Source organism: Astatotilapia calliptera, chromosome 8 (genome assembly GCF_900246225.1).
Source record: "Astatotilapia calliptera chromosome 8, fAstCal1.2, whole genome shotgun sequence".
NCBI lineage: Eukaryota > Metazoa > Chordata > Actinopteri > Cichliformes > Cichlidae > Astatotilapia > Astatotilapia calliptera.
In genome coordinates, this window is record NC_039309.1 from 6,322,678 (window position 1) to 6,345,816 (window position 23,139).

The following is a 23,139-nucleotide window of genomic DNA, read 5'->3' on the forward strand; positions in this document are numbered from 1 at the left end:
GCCGCTCACCTACCTCTGACAGATGGGATGTTTTTTTCCTGAAGTCAATCTGAACCTGCAGAGCTGAGCTGATACCTCACATGAATGTATTATCACGCATTGTGATTGGATTTGGTCATATTTTATTAAGTATTTAGATAAACCAGCATCACTTCTGAGCAGACTGAAGAGATTTCTTAGAATTTGGCACCTCCACCTCCACACTCTGCTGAGGTATTTTTTTGGTACACGTGCATGCCGTCTCCTGTCTTCCCTACTTGGATGAGTCCATTCTGGACATACAAACCAAGTGTATATGTGTGTATAGTGGACCCACACAGGGTGTAACAGCTGATATAGATGTGTTCATCCTCCAAACCCCGAGTTCATCCAGTTTATTCAGAGACACTTTTACTCTGGGCAAACTTAAGTGCATTCTAGTGCCCAATTGAATGATTTACACTTATGAAACAACTTCACATAGTGCGTGAGCCTTTATGCGTTCTCTGCACCTGATGACTAACTTCCACAGCTCCACTCTGATGCTCTCACTTCCTCCCTCTCCCAGCAGGTCTTTAGTTGTCATAGTTACATCCATTAACACACCTGCTAAGCTCTCTGGTCCCACAGGGTCTCCGCCTCTCACCTTTTCTTGCTTCCATTTCTGCAACATTCAGAGACTTTGCGTTTAAGAAAACCGCTGATATGTAATAACCTAGACCAAAACATGATGTAATAAAGACAAGAAAAAATAGGATCACCTTTTGTTGGCTACTCTAAAAATATTTTATCTGTAGGCAGTATAATGACAACATCACTTTGCCAGTTCACCCAGGTTAATTACCAGGCGCCGAGTTATAAAAATAAAACAGCATAACTGCACTCATTAGCACTTTTATAGATTTACTTGATTGTTGAAATTTTGATTAAGTACTTTTGCCCACTTTATGATGCTTTCAAAAGCTGCACAATGGAAGTAAAAAAGGCTAAGGGTTTATGACATGTACAACAATGTTTGCTAACAACTCCCACTATACAATGCATCACACTTTACAGACGGCACAATGACGGTTGGATGACTCTACAGCTCATAATGACGCAGGGTGAAAGTAGCAGTTTCTGAGTGCAGTGAATGTGTGATGGTGATTACAAACACAGCTGAGAGGTTTAACAAAAGAAGTTTAGCAGGTTATTGAATTGCAGGATGGGAAATGTAGTATTTACCCTAGAATAGCCTGTGCAAGTTCATTAACAGTCCATAGCATTGGACAACATAAAAGATAGACAAAGCCACCATGATGTCACCTATTGCTTCTGGACTATGCATTTTGAAGCTTTAACACTGGTGTTTTAATTACGTCAACGTTTGTTTTAAGAGCCAGAATATACTGTATTTGGATGAAAAAGTTATCAGCTAACATTAGTTAACTTTGTTATCATACACAATAGGGCTGCCACAAACGATTATTTTGATAGTCAACTAGTCACCGATTATTTTTGCGATTAGTCGACTAATCAGATCATCATCCATTGGACGTAAAATGTACAGCTTATTGCACCAGCAGCATCTGCTCTTATATAACTATCATTAGCTTACAGCTTTAAGTGTTTAAGGTATGTGCTAACTAAAAATAAAGACAAGATGATAGTTTATTAAATTTAAATGAAATTTGCAGATTGTTTCGGTGGAGTTTAATAAACTCAGCCGTCTGCTCCTTGCTATCTAAAATATAACAGGACACCGGAGTATATTCTCGAGCATCTCACACTTCTGATAATCAGTTGTCTGCTTGACGTTTATTCAGCTGTGTAAAAACTATAACTTTAATCTCAGCCAAACCGATTTACTCAGGAACAAATAAAATACTGAAAAAAGCCAAACAATAAAATTTTTAAGTTATCTAAGTGACTTATATATCATGTTTAACCTGAGTAGCAAAAGACGGCGGTGGGTTTGAAAACGATTTGCCGGGAGTCCGGTGTTCTCACGGGCTCTAGTGAGCCTTGAACCCCGCTTAGATATCGAGGTAGTGGGTAACAGACGTCCCCGAAAACGTCGGAGCGCTTTTGAAAATATGTGGTGTCTTGATAAACTGAGCAGATATTTGAGGTTTACACAGCTACATTCTCGCCTGAAAATGTGTTAAACGTTTATTTTGTGACCCAGAAAGAATAATAAGAGTAACATTAAAACTAACTAGCTGCCGCCATTGTTGGAAACTGAGCAGGGCCGCGCTATGAATTCTGTGATACAGTTTCTTCTTCTTCGGGGTTTAACCGCAGCTGGCATCCTTGTACATGCAGTGCTGCCATCTTCTGTTTCAGTCCGTTATTACACTCTTAAATCCTACTACTTATTCCTGCGTCTTTGGGAATCTTACAAAGGTTCAAAAAACGCTTCGACTATTAAATCAATCATCGACGATTTTGATAGTCGACGTAATTGTGACTAGTCGACTAATCGTGGCAGCCCTAATACACAACTTTTCTTACTGCCAAGGAACACACAATTAAACACTAGAAGTCCGCTCAGCAAAAGTGAACCAAAAAACCTCATATGATCAGTACCACACAACAATCCATATGTCTCGAGGCCAAATCCAGTGACCCAGGTCCAGCTGAGTCAAAATAACCCAACTCTGTTATAAAGGAGTAAACTATCCACAGAGGCCAAAACCATATTTCTGTGGCTATAAATATGCTTTTGGGTTATGTAAAGATGAGGATTTTAAAATTAGAGTATAGGGACTGATTCACTTTAGGAATCAGCCTCAGGTGGCTGTTAGGGGAAGTTGCAGTTTCTGCCCATTCTATATTGGCTTTATTTTTCAGTTCCAGGCTAAGTCCGCCTCTTGATCATGCAGACCCATTGCACACAGCTATTGTCACCAGGAAGTAGTGTCAAAAAAGTTCAGGTTAAGAGCTAATCACATGGACACCAATGTGGGCCTGAAACTCTCCCCAAAACACAAATTCAGCAATTGCGTATGTAGAAGTAAGCATCATAAGCTTGAAAGTTTTTCCCAGGTGAGTGCTGGAGAACATACATGTTATCACAGCTAACTGTTGGGGGCAGAATTGGGCTGTCCAATTTATGACCAACAGAAAAAGTAAAAGGAAATAAACTGGAATTAACCCAGCTGAGACAACAGTACGTTTATTGAGCTTCATCTGAGGTTCACATAATTTTCACTTTAAACACACCCACATGCAAGCATTCAATTGTTCCTTTTAGAGGTGTGTGATGGTTCTTGGATCTTCCTGCGTTACTCATCCAGCATGTTGTCATCAACAACTGTGCTCCTGTTCCACTCTGGTTTTTCCACCGAAGATAGCAACAGGCAAAAAGTGGAGGCAACATTCATCTCAAAGTGGAGACATGACCCCTCCTTTTTTCAAGATTATCCTCCTGATCTCTCTACTTATCCTGTCTTTGGATTCCTCTTTATAACCCTCCTCTTCACTCTCTGCCTACCCATCTCTTCATCTGCCTTCTTGCTTCTTTACTAAAATAGAGCCATCAAGCTCCTCTTCTTCCACTTCAGTCTGCACTCTTTCATCTGCTTTTGCTGCTACTTCTCCCCTTCCTTCACATTTCTCCCTGACTGTCTCATCCTCACAGGATCACAGCGACACAGCAGTCATCTCTCATCAGCTGAGACGCCGTCCCACAACTGAATCGTGAGGTTATCAGTCCAATCGCTCCTCTCTTTTCACTCTCTGCACTTTATTAATCACATTCCCTCTCTTTCTTTCTTCCTTTGGCTTTTTTGTTTAACTTGGTCGCCTTTTCCTCCTTTGTCTTTTTACCCACTACTTTTCTGGTCATTTCTCTCCAGCCTCATTTCCCTCTGTCCTCTCTTGACTGCCTACTTGCATTCCTGAAACACAATAGGAACCATTAATCTTAGCACCAGTATGATAGCCCAACATGTACTGATATAATGTTGCTTCCAAAGGACATCAATATTAGAAGGCGCAGTAAATGTATGGGATGTTGCTTTCTGGGACGACAAGAAACACCTGTTACATAGAATTCATAAAGAAGACTATGGTGTATCTGTGCAGAGAGGCTATTAGGAATAGCTGACTAAACATAAAGCTGAATCTTACAGAATAATGATGCTTAGCTTGCAGTTTTTAGTCTGCGGCAGTAGGGCCACAAAGAACCCACAAATTGTATAGACAGTAAAACACATCCACCTCCACTTCAGCAAGAAGAACAAAGTAATTTATGGTTTTTAAAATGGCTAGCAAGCTTTGGATATTTGATGGTAATCAACAGCAGATCTCCAAAGCTTCCGGTTAAAGATGTAGCAGTGTTAGTTGTACATAATGTTTGGGGTACAATTATCCAGAAGAATTAGAAGCAAACACAGCACACAAACAGTGCAGAGGGAAGCATTCCTCACTCCACAGATAGAGCTCCCACCCTTTTTTCACTAGGTGCCTACTTGAATAAAAGTTGCTAAAGAGGTATGAAGAGTCACCAAATCTCACTACAAAGTTGCTAATTAGCAACAATAAGATGAACTGAAGCGTGAAAATCATTGCTGAGAGTCAGGGCAATGTCAAGCCTTCAAACCAAGATGGTAGGCAAGATCTTTTTAACATTTCTTAAAAACATTTATGCAAATAATAATATAAAGTAGTGCTGCACTGAAGTAAAGCCTTTTTGCACACTACAATGACATCAGTTGAACTTCACTGAGCTCTCATAGACACTTTGACAGGACTATCCGTTCTTAACCTTGTGTTTCAATCTGCTCTCATTCAGTTATTCACACATTAATTCGTGCCAGACAGTGATAGAGTCACTCTATACTTAATGGCAGGTTAATGGCAGCCCCTGGCTAAAGACAGGGAAGGGTTTCTGTTGTCTAAACTATCCTCCTTAATAAAAACTAGAACTGGGTTGGACTCCCTTAATTCGGATGCCTTAATTTTTCATGGTATAGATTTAACACAGTGCTGGAAACAACCCTCAGATATTTTGGTCCATATTTACATGAAACACCACAATCGCTGTAGATTTGTTGACTGCACATGCATGAAGTAAATATCCCGTTCCATCATATCTCAAAGGGGCTCTACTGGATTGAGATCTGGTGACTGTAGGGGGGAAGGGGGGGGGGGGGGGGGGGTAACCAGATCTCACTCGATATTTTATCTTTTTCCGATGATTCTCTGTAAACCCTAGAGATGGTTGTGCAGGAAAATCCCAGTAGATCAGCAGTTTCTAAAATACTCAGACCAGCCCATCTGGTACCAATAACCATGCGAGTTCCAAGACTTAAATCATTTCTATTCCCCATTGTGATACGTGGTTTGCAGCTTTCCTTGTCCATGTCTGCACTGAGCTGCTGCAATATGATTGGCTGATTAGATATTTCCATTAGTAAGTGATTGAACAGGTGTACCTAACAAAGTGACTAGTAAGTGTAAGCAAATGTGATTTGATTAATTACATTTAATCAAAAATGGCTTAACTGTTACCATAGTTTCAGAGATTCTTCTTTAAAAGGGTGTGCATTTTTTGTTACAAGCAAGAGCTGCACACACACACACACACACACGCACACGCACAGAACTCCACCCACTCAGCCAGACAGCCAGCTAATGTAGAACTATAAATCTTAATGGTTCTGCTAAGCTAAGGCAAATCCATTTTGATCACACAATAAGCAGTGAGAAAGCATTTTCTGCGTTACCATCCAAACAAATCATTACCACATTTGCTCGGTCTTGATGAAATGATGCATGATGTGACCCTGGATGGCTTCAATACAGTTGCTGGTCAAAAACACGCCATTTCCCCCCCTATGTTGACCTTTCAGTTCACTTTTCACTTCCAGCCCTGTCCTACTTTTCTTCTTCACCTCAGTTTTTTTTTTTTTTTTTTTTTTTACACCTATTCTCCCTCTTTGTCCTCCATAGCCTTTCCTTGCTTTGTCATCCTTTTGTCTCAGCTTCCCCTGGAGTACCCTCCCCTCCATTTCATTGTTGATCTCTTCCACTTCTTATTCTAAGCTCTCACTGAGCATCTTTACAGGTTAACAGGTGCTTAATGCCTACGATCACACTTTGTGGTTTACTGTATTCAGATTAAAAGGGAATAAAAAAATATCAGATTTAAAATATTTTGTTGAAGAGACAGGATTCCTGTATATGTGGCTGATTACTGTGTGAGCCAAACAAATATTCAAGTATCACAGGATTACTGCCACATCACGAATCCTTTCGCTCTGTATGAGTCACTTCAGTAAGTGAACTGTACACAATGAACATCACATCAAATAATATTGCATCCATACTGAATTAATTACCATATTAATATGACCGATAAAGGTAATTAAAAATGTTAAGAGAGCTCGGCAATCCAAGATAGGGCTCTATCAACAAATCACCTAACAAAGGCTGATAGCAACCACAACAAAAGAGCTGCTCTCCAGCATCAAATCCACACACAAAGACAAAATAATGGAAATTTTTAAAAAAATCATTTTTGGAAATGATTATAACAACTTCTGTTATAAAAATACAAGCAGCGCTCATTTCTAATCTGAATTACTAACAATTAATTTGGCTTCACCTGAAGCAGCTACACCATGTTGTTTACAAAGCCAAGTAGAGCTCAGTGTTTCTTTTACCTTCTTCCCTTTCTTCTTGTGATGAGCCGACTTCCCCGCAGATTTGTTTTTAGCCTCCTCACTCATGGCAGCAGCTGTACGTGTCCCCAACAGCTGTTTGTATGACTCCAAAAAAGGTTTTTTTAATCCAGCATGGATGAGCGGTGAAGAGTGGAGCGGTGGCCACTCTCAGCACGCGCAGCGGCCAACTCGCTCAGCTGCTCACACCCACTTCCACAAAAACACACACGCACACAGAGTTACACACACACACTCTGTCCACAAGAAGAGAAGCCAAAAAGGCAGCTCAGCAGGAGTGATGGGGGGGGGGGGGGGGGGAGACGCACATTCTCGCTCTTTCTCCGTCCCTGTGTGTGTTTTTGTCTCCCTTTCTTGCTCACATACTTCACTTGTACCTGTCTTTGGATGCCGTCGCCTCCCACACGCTCCACAAGTGAAAGCAGAGCAGCAACAAGCTACAGTACGAAGACTTGAGTATTAATAGGGATCAATACCAGCTCATCAGCGGTTGCTTGAGTTTTTGTGTGTGGATGTGCTTGTCACAGTTTAAAGGGCAAGAGATAATTTCTTCTTTAAAAAAAAGATGGAAAAAAATAGAAACCAGATTTTGGTTCAGAGACGTATAAAATGACTCTTTCTGTTACTGCTAATTAATGTTAGCTTTGTGAGGTGGCCAAGGAACAAAAATAAAGGACTCAGCTGAACCAGTGGATTGGTTCCAGCTACGACAGTGCTAATCAACATAATTGATGCTTTCTTTGCTTTACTCTACTGCTCTTTGTCCCTGTCAGCTTGCTAAAGATATGATGACAACAACTTTGAACTAGGATGACTTTAGAACACGCTCCTATTTAGTTAAAAAAAAGTGTATAAGGGGTTATTTGTGCCAAATGTACTTAGTTTACTGATTAATATGATCCTGTGATGTATTTCTATATTTTTTAGGTGTTATCTATGTACACGTATGAGTATATACTGATTACTATGAGCATTTTTATTATGAACTGATTTCTGACAATAAAGTTATTCTAATTCTTGAATTCAGTCTTGACTTCACTTTTCAGAACAATCTTTTATATGCTGTATTTTATTTAGTGTATGAATTCATTGGAAAGCAACTTAGGATTTAGTATTTTGTCTAAGGATGTTTTGGTATGCATACTGTTATAACCAAGAATGAAAACACCAACCTTCTTGATTAGAAGCTTCTACTTCTTGAGACACACCCACTTACAACATATATATAAATATAGTTATAGATACAGATATAAATAGATTATTCTTTTAGAATTTAATGAGCAATGCAAATTAGTTCAATCAATCATGATTCTATATATATATATATATATATATATATATATATATATATATATATATATATATATATATATATATATATATATATATATATATATATATATGGAATGTAAACAACACAAAGGGACAGGTTTTCGAGGACATTTCATACCAACTTATTAATCTTTACAATTAGACGCTCATGTAACAGGTTCAAAAGAGAAAGAGGACAAAATAAAGAAGTGATGGATTGCTACTGGAAAAGCATGACAAAAATTCTTCAACAACCACCCCCATTACACCCCTCACTGCCTCCTCCTTATCAATAATTAACAAAGACAGGAAGCCCCTGGTGGTGGATCACTGTGGATTATTGCCCTTTATGTGTGTGTGTGTGTTGTGAGTGGATTATACCAATGTGAGTCAGTTTGCCCAGTACAATTATAACTGTATTGTCCATTGAGAAGCAGAGGCATTCAAGTATTTGTATTCAGGGCTATTCATTAATTTTTTTTTCTCTTATGGAGACACACACTCTGCAGACTTACGCACACATGCAGCTTCTGACCCCAACTGTCTTTTGCCATCAGTGTATGTAGTTCTTGAATACAATGCACTGAAATAAGGTACAATACAAGGTTTAATAATCTGCCATATTTCACTTTGGCTCTGGGCGAGTCAAGGTTAATTATTGCTTTGATGTTATCTATGTGGAGACCAACAAGCTTTGAAGTTTTACTGTAACACTTCCTGGTTTAACTCAAGAATCCTGTCTGACATCTGGTGGCCACAGTTTGTCATTACAACAACAACAACAACAATGTATCTCCTGTATCTGTAGTTCTTCATTAAGAAAGCCTCATAACAATAGCATGGATCCTCTAATCAAATTACATAAGAGATAACCTAAAAGTACACAATATTTACTTTATAGTGATTGGCATGCTTCCTACTTTTTCACAATGATCTATAAAAGGAAATTTAGACCATGTCAGTAAAGCTTTACATTTTCCCAAGATTAATGCTTACATCAGAGTGCTTAAATTACTCGTGAGCTTGAAAAGGACATAAAAAATATCAGTACAGGAGGATCAGAGATAACGTCTTATATTCAAAACATATTTATTCCATACAAAAGATACATTATACAACCTACCAGCAGTTTGATCAGTTACTCAGATGCTAGTGGCAATTTTGGCCTCAAGCAGAAATGAGGATAAAGACGTCTGTGAGCTCACTTCTTTTCAACGCTACTTTTTCAACCTGAAGTCTCCATCCCAAAATTACCAGACTATGTAGAACTCTCTGCTGCCAGGGAAGCCTTAATACAGCACGTATAATAAATTTATAAAATTATGATGGCATGTTTAAGGCAGTTAACCTTGGACTTCCTCCCTTCCTTCAGACCCAAAGCTTACCTCCATCTTTTACTTACAGTCTGTGGTGAAGATGTTGCAGAGTCTGTTTATTGAACTCTGGGACCAGTCGAAGCTTCAAGTTCCTGGAAATTAATCTTGAACAATGACTTCCTCCTCCACAATAGAAGTGAGCATAAAAATAAGGCAATAAAGCCCTTGCATATATAAAACAAGTGTTGCCCTTATGCATGTTGTACTGAATGAAAAGGCTTTCTCTTATAAGTTTTTCCACTGGCATAAATTTAAATTCTACATCAATAGGAATTGTGATATCAAACACAACAACTGATATTTGTCATTGTGTTGTGACTTAAAATGATGACAGCTAAAAAAAAAGATGCAATCCAGCTTTGTATGACTTTCATTTTAGCGCGTCACGTCACCAAACACCACCTTTTGCTTACGTCCACTTCTATTCCTTTCATTTTGCCTAGTCCAGTCTCTGATGTGTCTCCTCATCTCATATCCTGAATTAAACATGGCAGCTCAAACACACACACACACACACACACACACACACACACACACACACACACACACACACACACACACACCAAATAATATGTCTTCAAAGGCTTACATCCATGCACCCAGAGGTAAGATGATACGCTTACAGCTAATATTCTCTTTCAGTTAGCCACTAAAAGGTCTACTGGAAAAGGGAGTGGTTTTTATAACTGCACAATAAGTGCTCCATAACCCTGATTAATAACAGGCAAAGAGAACTCATGGTTACAGGAGACAGAGGCTGGCAAGCACCAGTAGATTGCTACTGGCACCAAAACAGTCAGACTTGAGACGAGAAGCACTCACAGGTACGTATTTTAAAGAATATGAAAATCTCAGACATGGGACAGAAAACGAGTGCTTGAGAGGCTGAAACAGAAGAGTTTTTATTCTGAGCAAGAGAAGAGAGACATGGGAAGGATCAGAGAAGAGAGACACCACCTTTCTATATTTGTCTACTCTTTGAGGTTTGTATGTTACATTCCTCAACGCGGTGACAGCCATCATGTGGATTTCTGCAGCACAGAAGACGTTCTCAAGCGGTTGATTTTTAATGAAAGCAGGCCCAAAAAGTTATAGAATTTCCAGTGAGCTGCTGCTCTCAAAGCAAAAAATGTCATGTTGATGTCAGAGGTGAGAGGAGAAAGGCCAGTCTGCTTTGAGCTGACTGGAAAGGAACAGCAACTCAAGTAATCACTCGTTAAAACGAAGGTGAGGTGCAAGGTTTAGACACAACGCATCAAAGGTTGAAGCAGATTGGCTACAGCTGCAGATGCATCACCAATCTCAGCTAAGAACAGGAAAGTAAGACCATGTTTTGTGACATTTGGATAGTTGAATCACAATGAAAAAGCACGGCTCCATCCTGCCTTGCTTAATGGTTCAGGCTGTTGCTGGTGTAACGATGTGATGACTACTATGACTAAGTTGAGTACTCAACTTTGAACGGCTGCTTCCAGCAGGATATCACACCATGTCAGAAAGCTCAAATCATCTCGAACTGGTTTCCTGAACTTAAGAGTGAGTTCAGTGTACTCAAAAGACCTCTGCAGGTGCCAGATCTCAATCTAATAGGTCAACTTTGGTATGTGGCGAAACAGGAGATGGATATCATGATTGTGCTCCTGATAAAGCTGCCTCAACTGTGTGATGCTATCATGTTAATATGTGCCAAAACCTTTGAGGAACATTTTCAGCACCTTGTTGAATCTATACCTCAAAGAATTATTGCAGTTCTGAAGGCAAAAATAGATCCAATGTGGTAGTAGCACTTGATAAAGAGTTATATTGTGTTTTACTATGTTTTTCTCTGCACTCTGTAATCTCTGCATTTGATTCATTCTGCTACCCAGCATTTACTTATGAGATATTATATCTATTCATTCAAATAAAATAAAATAAAAAACAGGATTCAAACAACACAATTGCTTATTTAGTTATATTGGTTTAAAAATCTCAGAAAACTTATCAGAACAATAAAAAAAAGTTTGTTACAAGTTCCTGGAATTGCATTTACTCCCTCTCCCTTATTGGATTTCTTTTAAATATAATAATTAAACAAGAAAACAACTAGTTGCAAGACGTCCCTGTTTCATTGCAAAGACCATTCAAAGTGTATATGAAGCAGAAGATTCAAGTTTCCATTTAGTTGGAAATTCAGGCTGTTTGCAGGAATCGGGCAGCCAAGTGTTCAGGACGCATACCTCATGAGCAAAAACACCCCCAGCAGCTCAATTCAACTCCCGGCCACCCAAAGTTTTACTGCCTGTCCCATGCATTAATATGGAAACATCAAAATTAGGTAACAATAAGCAAAGGAAATGTTTAGGTGGAAGGGGAAACATTCCTGTTACTGTCATACTGACAAGATTACAATAACACTTTTATTCATCATGCTGCAACTTGCGTTTACAGGATTCTCATGTTTGCAGCCCTGTGCCCTGCATGGTGATAAAAACTTTTCTCATAATCTAAAATGTTTCACGCTGTGCCTAAAATACCTGACAGTACCAAATGATTCAAAAGCATATGGCGGGCTTGTGTTTGCTTGTCTGAGTGGGTGTTAACGCATAACACTCCTTTATCACAACAAGTAAATCATAAATCTTGATAGAGGATAAAAGTCCTTTAGATAGGTATAAACTGTACCTGTGGCATTGGCAGCATCCGTGGGTTTGATTCTCAACTGTCATAATAACTTAATGAGAAAATCCCCTTTTTCTGTTTCAAAAGTAGGCAACAATAAACAAAGTAAATGTTGACACATTCCTCAGAAACTTGAGATGCTACTTTCATCACAAATACAACAAAAGACCTTGATACCACTGAAATGATCTGGCTACGTGTGTGCACTAGATTCAGGCAGGTGGAGGTGACAGCAGATAACAGTGACATGAAATTCAAATATACAAATATAAGATTGCCACACTGCATGTTCATCAGCATGGAAACTAAAGCAAACATCTCCCTAAACCACATGCAAAAGTGATGCTGTAAAGTTTGATGGCAGTTACTTTATTGGTTCTAAGCACTTTTCCTTCTTTGAATTTTCTGTATAGATAAGCTTTATTGTTGCAAGAAAATCTACTATCACACATGACACTAAGCTACAGACAAGCGCTCCATTTTCTGTGAACAATGGCTTTAATTTGATTTTCATTTGAATTTTATTTATATGGCAACAGGCAAAGAGAACCTCAACAAGTTTAGCTAAAGTGAATTATTGAGCAACTAAAGTCCTTCCAAGAGAAAGTCTCTTGACCCAAAGCATTGTCTACATTAACATAAAGTTCAGTTGTTATCTGTACATTTAAACTGCATGTCAGTTTAAATGAAAGTGTAGTTTTAAAAAGGTTGTTTTTTTTGTTTTTTTTTTAATGGAAACTATACTTCTACCATCATGTTAGCTGCTGCAGAATTCTGGCTCAGCTTTAAATTCAGGCTGTTTCAGCTCCATGTCTCCTTCTTTTTGGGGTGGTTGTAGCTCAGGTGGCAGAGCAGGTCAGCCACTAATCAAAAGGTCGGTGGTTCGATCCCAGGCTGCCTCCTAGCTTCATGCAAGATACTAACCCCATGTCTGCCTACTGGTTAGGGCTGAACGATATATCGCATTTGCGATAATATCGCGACATGATCAAGTGCAATTTTCTAACCGCAAAGGCTGCGATTATACTCTGGACATGTCCAAATTCATGGGCTGCATCCTCCTGAGGCCGCATTTGTAGACCGATTACGTCACAGCGACGCGCCGAAGGCTGTCCAAATTACTACCATATCCCAGAATTCATAGCCAAACTCCAGTTTCCAACAATGGCGGCCGCTACTAAGTTTTAAAATTACTCATACTAATCTTTCTGGGTCACAAAATAAACTTTTAAAATATTTTCAGGCGAGAAAGTAGTTGTGTAAACATCAAATATCTGCTCGGTTTATCAAGATATCCCATATTTGCAAAAGTGCTTCGACGTTTTCAGAGGCGTCTGCTACCCACCAGCTCGACAGCTAGCCGGGAGCTCGAGGGTTACTGATGCGGCCGAGAACTGATTCAGAAGGCTAGACCGTCCAATTTCACGCCTTTAAATTTTAAAGGCGTGTTTGTGTGTGTGTTTATACAATTGCTATTATGTTTGCACTTTATGTGTAATGTTACTGACTGCAGAGATCAGTAAGATGTGTGTATTTTTTATTTATTAGTTTTATTTATTTAATATTATTTTTTAATTGAATGACTGTCTAGTAGTTCACAGATGTCGAAAAACTGAGTGTGGTAAAGCCACTGATTTTTTTTTATATATATTTCTGCAATCTGCACATTGTACTGACTTTCATTTTAATGTTTACACCAGGGTTCCTTGTCAGCACTTTATGCTCAGATGTTTGTAAGCTAAAAATAAACTATTGTGTATGTTCAAATATACTGTTGTGATTGAAGAAGTTAAATAAAAATGTCAGTCATCAATTCATGCATCACCTCATGTCATCATAACAGAGGTCTGTCTTCCAGGAAAGAACAGTTTAAAATTAATGTAATATAGTATTGGCCATACTATATGATGTATTGCTTGTCTTTGTTTAATAATACAGAAGACAAAGACCTTAAAAAATAATCGCATATCGCACCGCAATCGCAATATTGGGGCAAAAAAATCGCAATTAGATTATTTTCCATAATCGTTCAGCCCTACTACTGGTGGTGGTCAGAGGGCCCGGTGGCGCCAGTGTTCGGCAGCCTCGCCTATACAAATGCAGGCCATTTACCATTCTAACGTTTAAGCAGCAATCCCCAGACCTTTTAAAAAAAGGAAGTCAACACAAGTCCTAAGTTGCCCACAATACTCATACACTAGAATGTTTAAGATTTTTGCAGCTGGGTACACAAAAATAGTTCTGGTTTTCCAGTTCACTACATCGTTTTATCAATTTGTCTTTCAATTATCCATTTTAGAGGCATGAACAATTTGAGTAACATGACATTTTGGTTTGCTTAGTGTTCAGCTGTACACAAATTCATGCAAAGGAGTCAACTGTGCAGTGTCTCCTGCAACTACGGTTTGTTTTTAAGTGTATTTGCTACTAAATTTATCTATCACAGTGAATTATGAGTCAGACTTGCTAAAAACAAATTGGAGTCTGGCTAGTGCTAGCTTTGTCTGTCAACAAGTCATTTTCACCTTATAACAAACAGTTTACTAATTAAAATGTAAAACTTCCAATTGCAATTTTTTCACTGATCACTGAGCTCAGCAAAGAATGTCCTCTTGTGGCTTAATACATTAAAAATTATAATACAGTATTTCTAAAGATATTGTGGAATTGTGATAAAATGTATGCACACACTTTTCCCGCCACATGTACTTACTGTACACACTAGTACCTGATTCATATGCTGTTTCACCCTCAGCCCAAAGTTTTAAAAAAAAAATTAATGCCAAAAGCACAGGTGGAAACTTGTTGCAACTGTGAATTGTAGATTGTGAAATCCATTTTTTTTAAAAAGAGAGCTCAAGTAATTTTAAAAGAACAAAACTCAATTTGTAGTTAATGTCTTAGCTTACAAAGCGCAACAATGTACAGCACATAGAGGTTTTGCTCCAGTTACTGTGGCCTCCATAGACAGAAATTCTTCCAAGCAGAGATATTAAATGTAAGGAACAACCTCACACAGGCACAACTTGCCTTTGTGCTTTCACCGGTTTCGTTTGCTTGACAGTTAGGAATGTCAGCCCAACCACAGCAACCTGATAACGATCAATGTTTCATGTAAACAGTTCCAATGAAAAAAAATCCTCCTCCATTCTTTTACCTCTCTCATATCAAGTACCTGTCTTTCCTGTAAGCTTAAGAGCTGTTCCTGTATCTGCTTTTCTTGTCTTTCATCTCCATTGTTCCATCTCTCTTACCTCCTCTACCATCTATTTTTGCAACTATAATCTTTACATTTAACTTCTTCTCCTCACTTTTGTGTATCTACAAAGAAAACAGTAGCTTAACACTACACTTTGGACCATACAGACCCCTTTAATGTTCAAATTAAGAACGGAATAAATAGGCTGACTTTATTTCGGCTGTCTCCCATACAAACTATCAGTGACACATGCTGCATATTAATTATAGCTTTGAAGGGAATCTTGATGATGACCAGCAAGGAGGAAATTAGTCCTGGTTCACACATGGTTGCCAAGGCAATGCCACAGCAAAAGATAGATCCCCATGGCAACAACACCAATGTGTAAGGAGTTCCCAATGACAACACCATAAAACTCTAAGACTTTTATCAGGTGAACCTCTCTGGGCTTTGAAAATACATTTTGGTACGACCATCATCGTATCTGTTGCTGTCTCAATTCACTTTTATCATACAAACACAAAAGATTTGAGCCCCTTTCTCTGAGTCATCAATCCTTGTGGTTTGAGCTGGAGATAGTAAAGAAGAGCTCAGTCTACCCCAAATGCATTTTTTTACTAAAATTGACAGCATACACAAAATAATTTTTCATTAAACTAATATTCAGCTCATTATAAAACACAGTTCCTCATTTAGTAACTTTCGCATTTTCTTTATTCTCCACCAGGTTACAGAATCTGCTCTAGCTCTAATCTTCTACTGAGTAGGGCTTTTCTGAAAAAACTAAACAAAACAAAAACAAACAACTTTCCAATTCAGTTCAATTCAATTTCATTTATATGGCATCAAATTGCAACCACAGTTGCCTCAAGGCACTTTATATTGTAAGGTAAAGACCCTACAATAATACAAAGAAAACAGAAAAACCCAACAATCATATGACCCTGCTAACAGAAAGCGCTTAGACGACAGTGCAAAGGAAAACCTCCCTTTAATAAACAGGAAGAAACCTCCAGCAGAACCAGGCTCACGGAGGGGAGGCCATCTTCCATGACCGGTTGGGGTGATTGGAGGAAGACGGGTAAAAAGACACAGGGTGGAAGAAAGCCAGGGATTAACAATAACTAATAATTAATGTGACTGAAGGGACACAGCTTGCAGGGCATGATTAGCACTATAAGAAGGCCAAAACAAGCCAGAGTCTTACATATTCTTTCTAGAAGAAATCGCTTTCCTTCAGTGTGCCTGGTTTATGATTTGCATGTTGATGCTTCTATTCTGTGGACCAATCAAAGTACTTGTTGTATACATTGCTGTGTTAGGTAGTCAGATTTCGGGGGGGGGGGGGGGGGGGGGGATAAAATACAATATCTCAAGTTGACAAGTCACCTCGGTTATGGCAGAGCAGTGGAATATGGTCTGAGTCTGGTAGCAACCAATCATCCTAGAAGCAACCCTGGCAGGGACCAATAAGGAGAAGTGTAATATTACTAAAACCTCACAGCATGAGCATAAAATGACTACATCAAAAATAAGGGGACTGAGTTGTGCAATTTCTATAATTTTCCAAGAGTGATGGGAACTTTTTATAGAGGAGTCAGCAGTGGCTAAACTTCTCCCTCATGTTCAAATATTTACACAACTTCTTCAGCCAGTTTTTAACACCCTTACAAGCTGCCACATATTACAACACTAAAGGCTACAGAGAATATAGGAATTGTTTATTCAAGGTGTTATTCTTTCTGTTTTATCAACCAATCAGACATGTGCTTTTCTGGAAGATGCTTGAAAAAACTAAGTTAAGCATCACATAAAAAAAGGTCAATGAACAACTGTAAAGTAAAAGAGCCTCATTTACAGAAGAGAAGGAATCCTTCTCTCTCACACACACAAATAGACACAACTATTGAGAAAGAGCAGACACACAAACACAAGCCACAAAGAGAGACTTTCCATCCTCCCCTGATTTACAATTCGTCTTTGTCTCGAGACTCGGCGCTCTCACACAATACCGATGGCAGAGAAAAGGACATGGTTCCACGCCTAAAATGGTCTCATCGCCAAGACCAGCGAGCGGCACAGGGACAAGAGCAGAGCTGGATCCTGACCACTCAGCTGCTTTCCCCTGGCCCATACTTCAGTTTTTAATGTACATCCAATGACAAATATTATTTCATCATTATTCTTTCATCAAGCTGAAACTCTTCTGGATGGTACGGAGAATTTTGAAGCCTCTAGTAGCGTATGAATTTGGATCTTTTAAGTCATGCTGAATAGGTACTATTGGAAATTAGGCTGTTGTGTGTGCCCCCCTGTAAATTATTACCAGCATGACATTCTGTGCTTACACTTGCTGCCCCAAGACCTGCAATAAGATGCATAAGAGCCAGAAAATGGATGGATGTATAGATAAATAAGTGTAAATGTAAAATAAATTCTAATCAGTTCAATCAAATGATTTTTTACATGAATGCTATCCCAAATACTTCCATCCACCTATATTTGTACAAACGATTACATCATACCTCACATCACAATTCCTGGATGGAAATCACTGACATTCAGTGACCAAGCACCCACGTTCTGTTCAGACACATGTGACAGAGGGGCAGCTGTCACATGTTCGCCAATTCAGATACATATAACAGAAGCACTCAGTCTCTGCTGCATAAGACTCTGGTGTCAGTCAGTGCAATGACCCTGCATGCAGTGTCTCTGAGTGAGTGAGTGTTTGAGAAATCTGTCTGTTAGTATTTACTGCTACTACACTGGTATGCATTCATTCATTCATTCACCCTTTCTATGTGCAGATGTTCAGACAGTAACCGATCTTTTCTCTGCCACTGCAAACCGATTCTGATGCTGTTAGTTACAAACCGATAATAGTTGTTTGTCTGTTTTATTGTGGGTTGTTTTTTCATCTTTAGCACCATAAAATCAAAACAGAGCAGAGAACTTTTGAAACTCTGCATTTTAAGCATGCACAACATGCTTAAAACACATCTGTTTAAAATGAGAACGCTTTTTCTTTTAATTTTGTCAATGTTTAACATTTAAAGTTCTTTGTGCTTTGGAGTGAACCGAACGGAATAAACCAGGTTAATGTGTATTGCACTTTTATAACCTCGTGTTCGCATTTTATAGGTGCCAGCAGAATACAAGCTTTGTTTGTAATGCTGAATGCTACAGATTAAGACTATGGATGGGAATTGATAAGAATTTAGTGATTTCAATTCCAGTTTTGATATCTTTATTAGTTGATTCCTTATCAGTTCCCTTATCAGATTTCATTAGGTTGTCATTGGCTCTGCTTTGAGAGTCACCACCATCGCAGCATATTAAAGGCATTACATTTGTGCAAATTCATTGCATGCTGTGTGGTCAAATGTTTCTGCACATTGGAGGTATTTCCCTTCTAGTTGTGATCAAATCTAATACTGTCAGGAAGCGCTGTGTGGCAGGCAGGAGATGAGGACTCAAAAGGCAGGACTCAGACACAAGGGATGAACTCAAAACCACAGCTTTAATTGCTGGCACGGGAAAAACGAGTATACGAAGCAAACTAACCTAAACTGGGAAATAACAAACTAAACATACAGGGAGACACAGGGAGATCCACACAGCAAGAGGGACGACGTGACACTGACTCAGAGAAACACAGAGTTTAAATACACTGGGAAGTAACGAGGGGAAGGAGACACAGAAGGAGGGCACAGCTGGGAGAAATCAGAGACAAGGAAGCAAAGCAGGACACATTCACATAAGACCCGGACCTTCAAAGTAAAACAGGAAGTATAACACAGAGACACGAACTTGACACGGTGGAGACAGCAACTAAGAAACACAGAGACATAAACCATAAAGCTGAGGACTCTAAGAACCAAAATACACAGAGGGAAATACTAAGCATGGAACACAAGAAACTAGACACGAGGGAGTAACAAAAGACCAACCATGAGAATATAATTCACAATACAGAGTGACAGAAAACAAGAAACTCAAACACGCAAAGACACAGACATACACAGAACAGAGGAGGCACAGAGAAACATGAAGGGCAAAGGATCAAAACTAGAAACCATAGAATAAATCACACGAGTACAAAATACAAGAATCACAAAGAGCTAAAAACGCTGGGTCAGGAGACCCAGGATCCACTGTCTCATAATTATGATTTAACAATACAAACCTAGAGGCTACACAAATTGTTATCTCTAATAAAGACACACATAAAATCTTTTTCTTATTGTCTACGTATAAACACAAAGCAAAGATGAAAAGCAGCGCACTGTCTGTGCAGATGCTTGCAAAGAGCCAAAGTTCTGTTAGAAGCAAAATGCAGTTTTTTCTGTCCTGGATGGAGTTTGCACTTTACCATCGCACTCTTACAATTTTGTGAAATAAGTGAATAATGTCCATATCCATGCTGTAGAAAATGAAACTTTCTGTTCTGCTATCGATTGTAATAGATTTTTAATTTTAGGCTCCAGGAAGGCCAGTGATTTAATGTACAGTGTTATAACATTAATTTTACTGTATACCAGAACCATGTGACAGTTTTTGTAAAACAGTTTGAAAATGCTGCTGTAAAAATTGTCATACATGATATTGACAGAACAAAAAAGTATTCTTGGAAATCTTGAATGATTGTGATTCATGAGTCACTTTCCAAACAGGGAAAGTTTTCATGATATCAAATTACCCATGCACTTCCTCGGGTAATCTAGAGACAAATCTTTTTTAATGCAATGATCTCTCACAGGATTCTGAATTAGAAAAATAACAGTGAGGACATCAATATAGTTTCTTTCCTTAGAGAAAGATTTGTGTACATCAAAACAAATTAGAACTTTTTTTTAAGAGATGAACTTAAATCAATTTTTCAATAGATCATTTTCATCTACTACAATACCCAAATGTCTCCTGTGAGTAGTTTTCAGCTCTGGTTGGATGCTTTAGTGAATAGAGGAACTAATAATTTGCTTCCCGCTCACAAATTAACTCACTTGTAGACTGAAAAATTGCTTCAGTTTACTGCATTCCCAAGCCAGAAGTCTCAGAATACAAAAATAACAGTATATGAATAACACTCATCAGTACCGCCGTGCCGCGTCTGACTGAAGTTGACAGAAGCCGGGTTACTGGCAAGCATGATGCTGACAGCATACCAGTTTTGAGCTGTTGACGCAGCCTTGCATGTCCATGACAGCAACATCTTTGATCTCATTGCTGGAAATGAGACTGTAGAGAGGCACCAACATGAGCTGCTCCAACTTGCACTTTTCACCCACACGGCCAAAGTTGGGCAGGACTTTGTGGATCAGGATCATACCCGTATCTATTTATTGCATTTAGTCATGCACATGTTACAGTGTTGGTACATAAAATATAGTATATTTACATAGCTTTTTTATTTTTATTTTATTTCCACACACACTTTACATCACCAGAAGCCTCAGTCATTACTATTAATTCTCTTTTCAACAAACCAATCAGACGGGTGCTTTTCTGGAACACCTTTAGAAATAAACACAGAGCTAAGCAGCAGCCGAAAAGGTCAGTGAACAATCAAATATTGTAACCTTCATGAGCGTTACCATGGTGCCTGCTTAGTGTGCAAAAGCAGGTAAGAAGGAAGATTTGTTTAAGCATCTGTTTACATGCAGGAATGATTACATTTTAATCTGTCTCCTAGTGGATGAATAGCACAGGAGTATAATAGTACCTATAGCAAATTTGGGGATTTTTTAACATAATTTTATTTTATCAGGTTGCTGTAAGAGACAGCTGCTGCAGTTTATTTGGTTTTGGTGTGCTGAGGGGAAAAAAGATTGGTAATAATAAAGGAAGAGCAAAAGTTTGACTTTTCTTCTTATATGAATATTGAATTTTTTGATTTTTTTTTGTTTACACCTTTTTGCTCTTAATTGGTATTTTTAGGAAAGAGACACAGGTAAGAATAGTGAATTTCAATAATTTTTGTTTCCTCTCCTCATGTTTTGTGTTTTTGGCAAGAACCACTTCAAAATTATTGTGCATTTACTTTCATTTTTCATACAACCCCTCAGTCCCTTCAAAGTTAGGGACAAATGCGGCTTGACAAACCCACCAGGAATTTATACACTGGCATCGTTCCTTCCATCTGTCATTCTGAATGACTACTATTCAGGTTTCACAGTCTCTGGTTTGTTTCTTTGTGGCCTGCTATGTATCTGGCTCAGCTAGTCACAGATTTGCACACAAACACACACATACATAAAAGCAAGCTCAGAATTCATATGTACGCACAAAGATTATCCATTAGTCATTCACAATGAAGTGTAAATAAAACTTGCCGCTAAATCGACATAAATCCATTGATATGTTTGAAGCTTGTGTTTGAAGCAAGTATTTAAACTTAACTGCACTGTGGTAACACAAACTACTGATAAACACACACTTATTCAATGACTTGACATTACCTCACCACAACTGAGGTCATGTTTACTTGTTTCATTACAATACCCAGCTCTGAAAGCCAGAGAAAGTGATTCGGTAAGCTCACTCCCTCCCCTGTAGCAAGCTGAGTCAGCTTAAGTTTCTCATTATAATCAGACATACGAAAGGACTCATGCAGAATAAATTGAACAAAAACGAAAATGTGTACAATGACTAAGTTAACCTTTACTGGTCTCATGACCTTTCACTGGTGCTATTAATCATTAATTCCAAGACTGATTATGTGCATGTATGGGGTTTATTTAAAAGAAAAGACAGGAATCATTTTATAAAATTCAGAGTAACATTTTAAAATTTCCTGTTTTTTTGACAACAATACAAAACTAACTTTAATTTATCCTTTCATATACCGAGGTTGAGTCTGTTAATGGTTAGCAGTTTGCTCAGTGAAGAATTTGCGCTTTGCTGTTGATCAATTTCACATGAACGTGGGAACGTTATTGAAAGACTGAAAGACTATTGAAAGCTGTGGTCTTGGGATGAGGATAACTGCCTATTCAGTCAACAGATTAGTCGATTTAGGGAAATTATTTCAGAGGAATTTCGTATATCCTCTGAGATTTCTTAGTTTAGGGGCGTGTTTTTTTTATCATTTTTGGAGGCTCCCAAAGGTGTGTTGGCCTGAGCCAATGTAAAAAGTAACAAGCATCATAATTAAATCATTTTTGGTATGACTTTGTATTATGGTTCTCAATATGTATCACTTAATGGATAAGAAGATGTATATGCAACTTGAATGTTGCATTGCGTATGTATTAATACAGGGGTTTCCAACTCCAGGCGTCAAGTGCTGGTGTCCTGATGGTTTTAGATATCACCCTGGGTCAACACACCTGAATCACATGATTAGTTCATTACCAGGCCTCTGAAGAACTTCAAGAAACGTTGAGGAGGTTATTTAGCCATTTAAATCAGCTGTGATGGATCAAGGACACATCTAAAACCTGCAGGACACCAGATCTCGAAACCTGGAGTTGGACACCCCTGCATTAATACATCTAAAATAAAGTTTTACATGATTGTTACATGGTTGCTTTAAGCTTAAAATATACATTTACTAGCACTTGGATTCCTTCGTAAAAATATTAATATTGTCTCTTTATTAATGTAAAAATAATTTGATGTTAATAAGCTTCTAATAGAGACTAATAATCCTTAATATTAGTGGAGTGGTAAAACATTAATGTGCTTTAATGTCTTACCACTTCACTAATTTTAAGCATTACCTTCTTCTAACTTAGGCTTTCAGAGGACTGCTGAAAATCCGGTCAACAAACTAAATGCCTTTATTAAACAAGGACCTATTCAGATTCACAAAAGAACAGTGAGGATGATTTAAGGCTTATTGTTTAAATGAAAAGTCCAGGAACCTCAAACCTCCACAGTGGCATGTGGCTCTTTTGCACATCTCTGTGGCTTTGACAAAAAATATATTAATTTTACAGGT

At 38.4% G+C, this 23,139-nt stretch overlaps 1 protein-coding gene across 2 annotated transcripts in view; it reads right to left on the reverse strand.

The window, feature by feature from the left end:
• The window catches only part of ank3b (ankyrin 3b), a 176,265-nt gene that overhangs the window by 149,279 nt on the left and 3,847 nt on the right, over nt 1–23,139 (reverse strand). Inside the window, exon 1 of one of the 2 annotated variants that reach the window (XM_026178120.1) lies at nt 6,630–6,888. The exons of the other annotated variant lie outside the window; for it this stretch is intronic. Within the exon in view, the coding sequence (XP_026033905.1) occupies nt 6,630–6,695 (66 nt within the window). The 5' untranslated portion in view covers nt 6,696–6,888. Of the gene's footprint in view, nt 1–6,629; nt 6,889–23,139 lie in introns of those variants that run through there. 2 annotated transcript variants of the gene reach the window in all.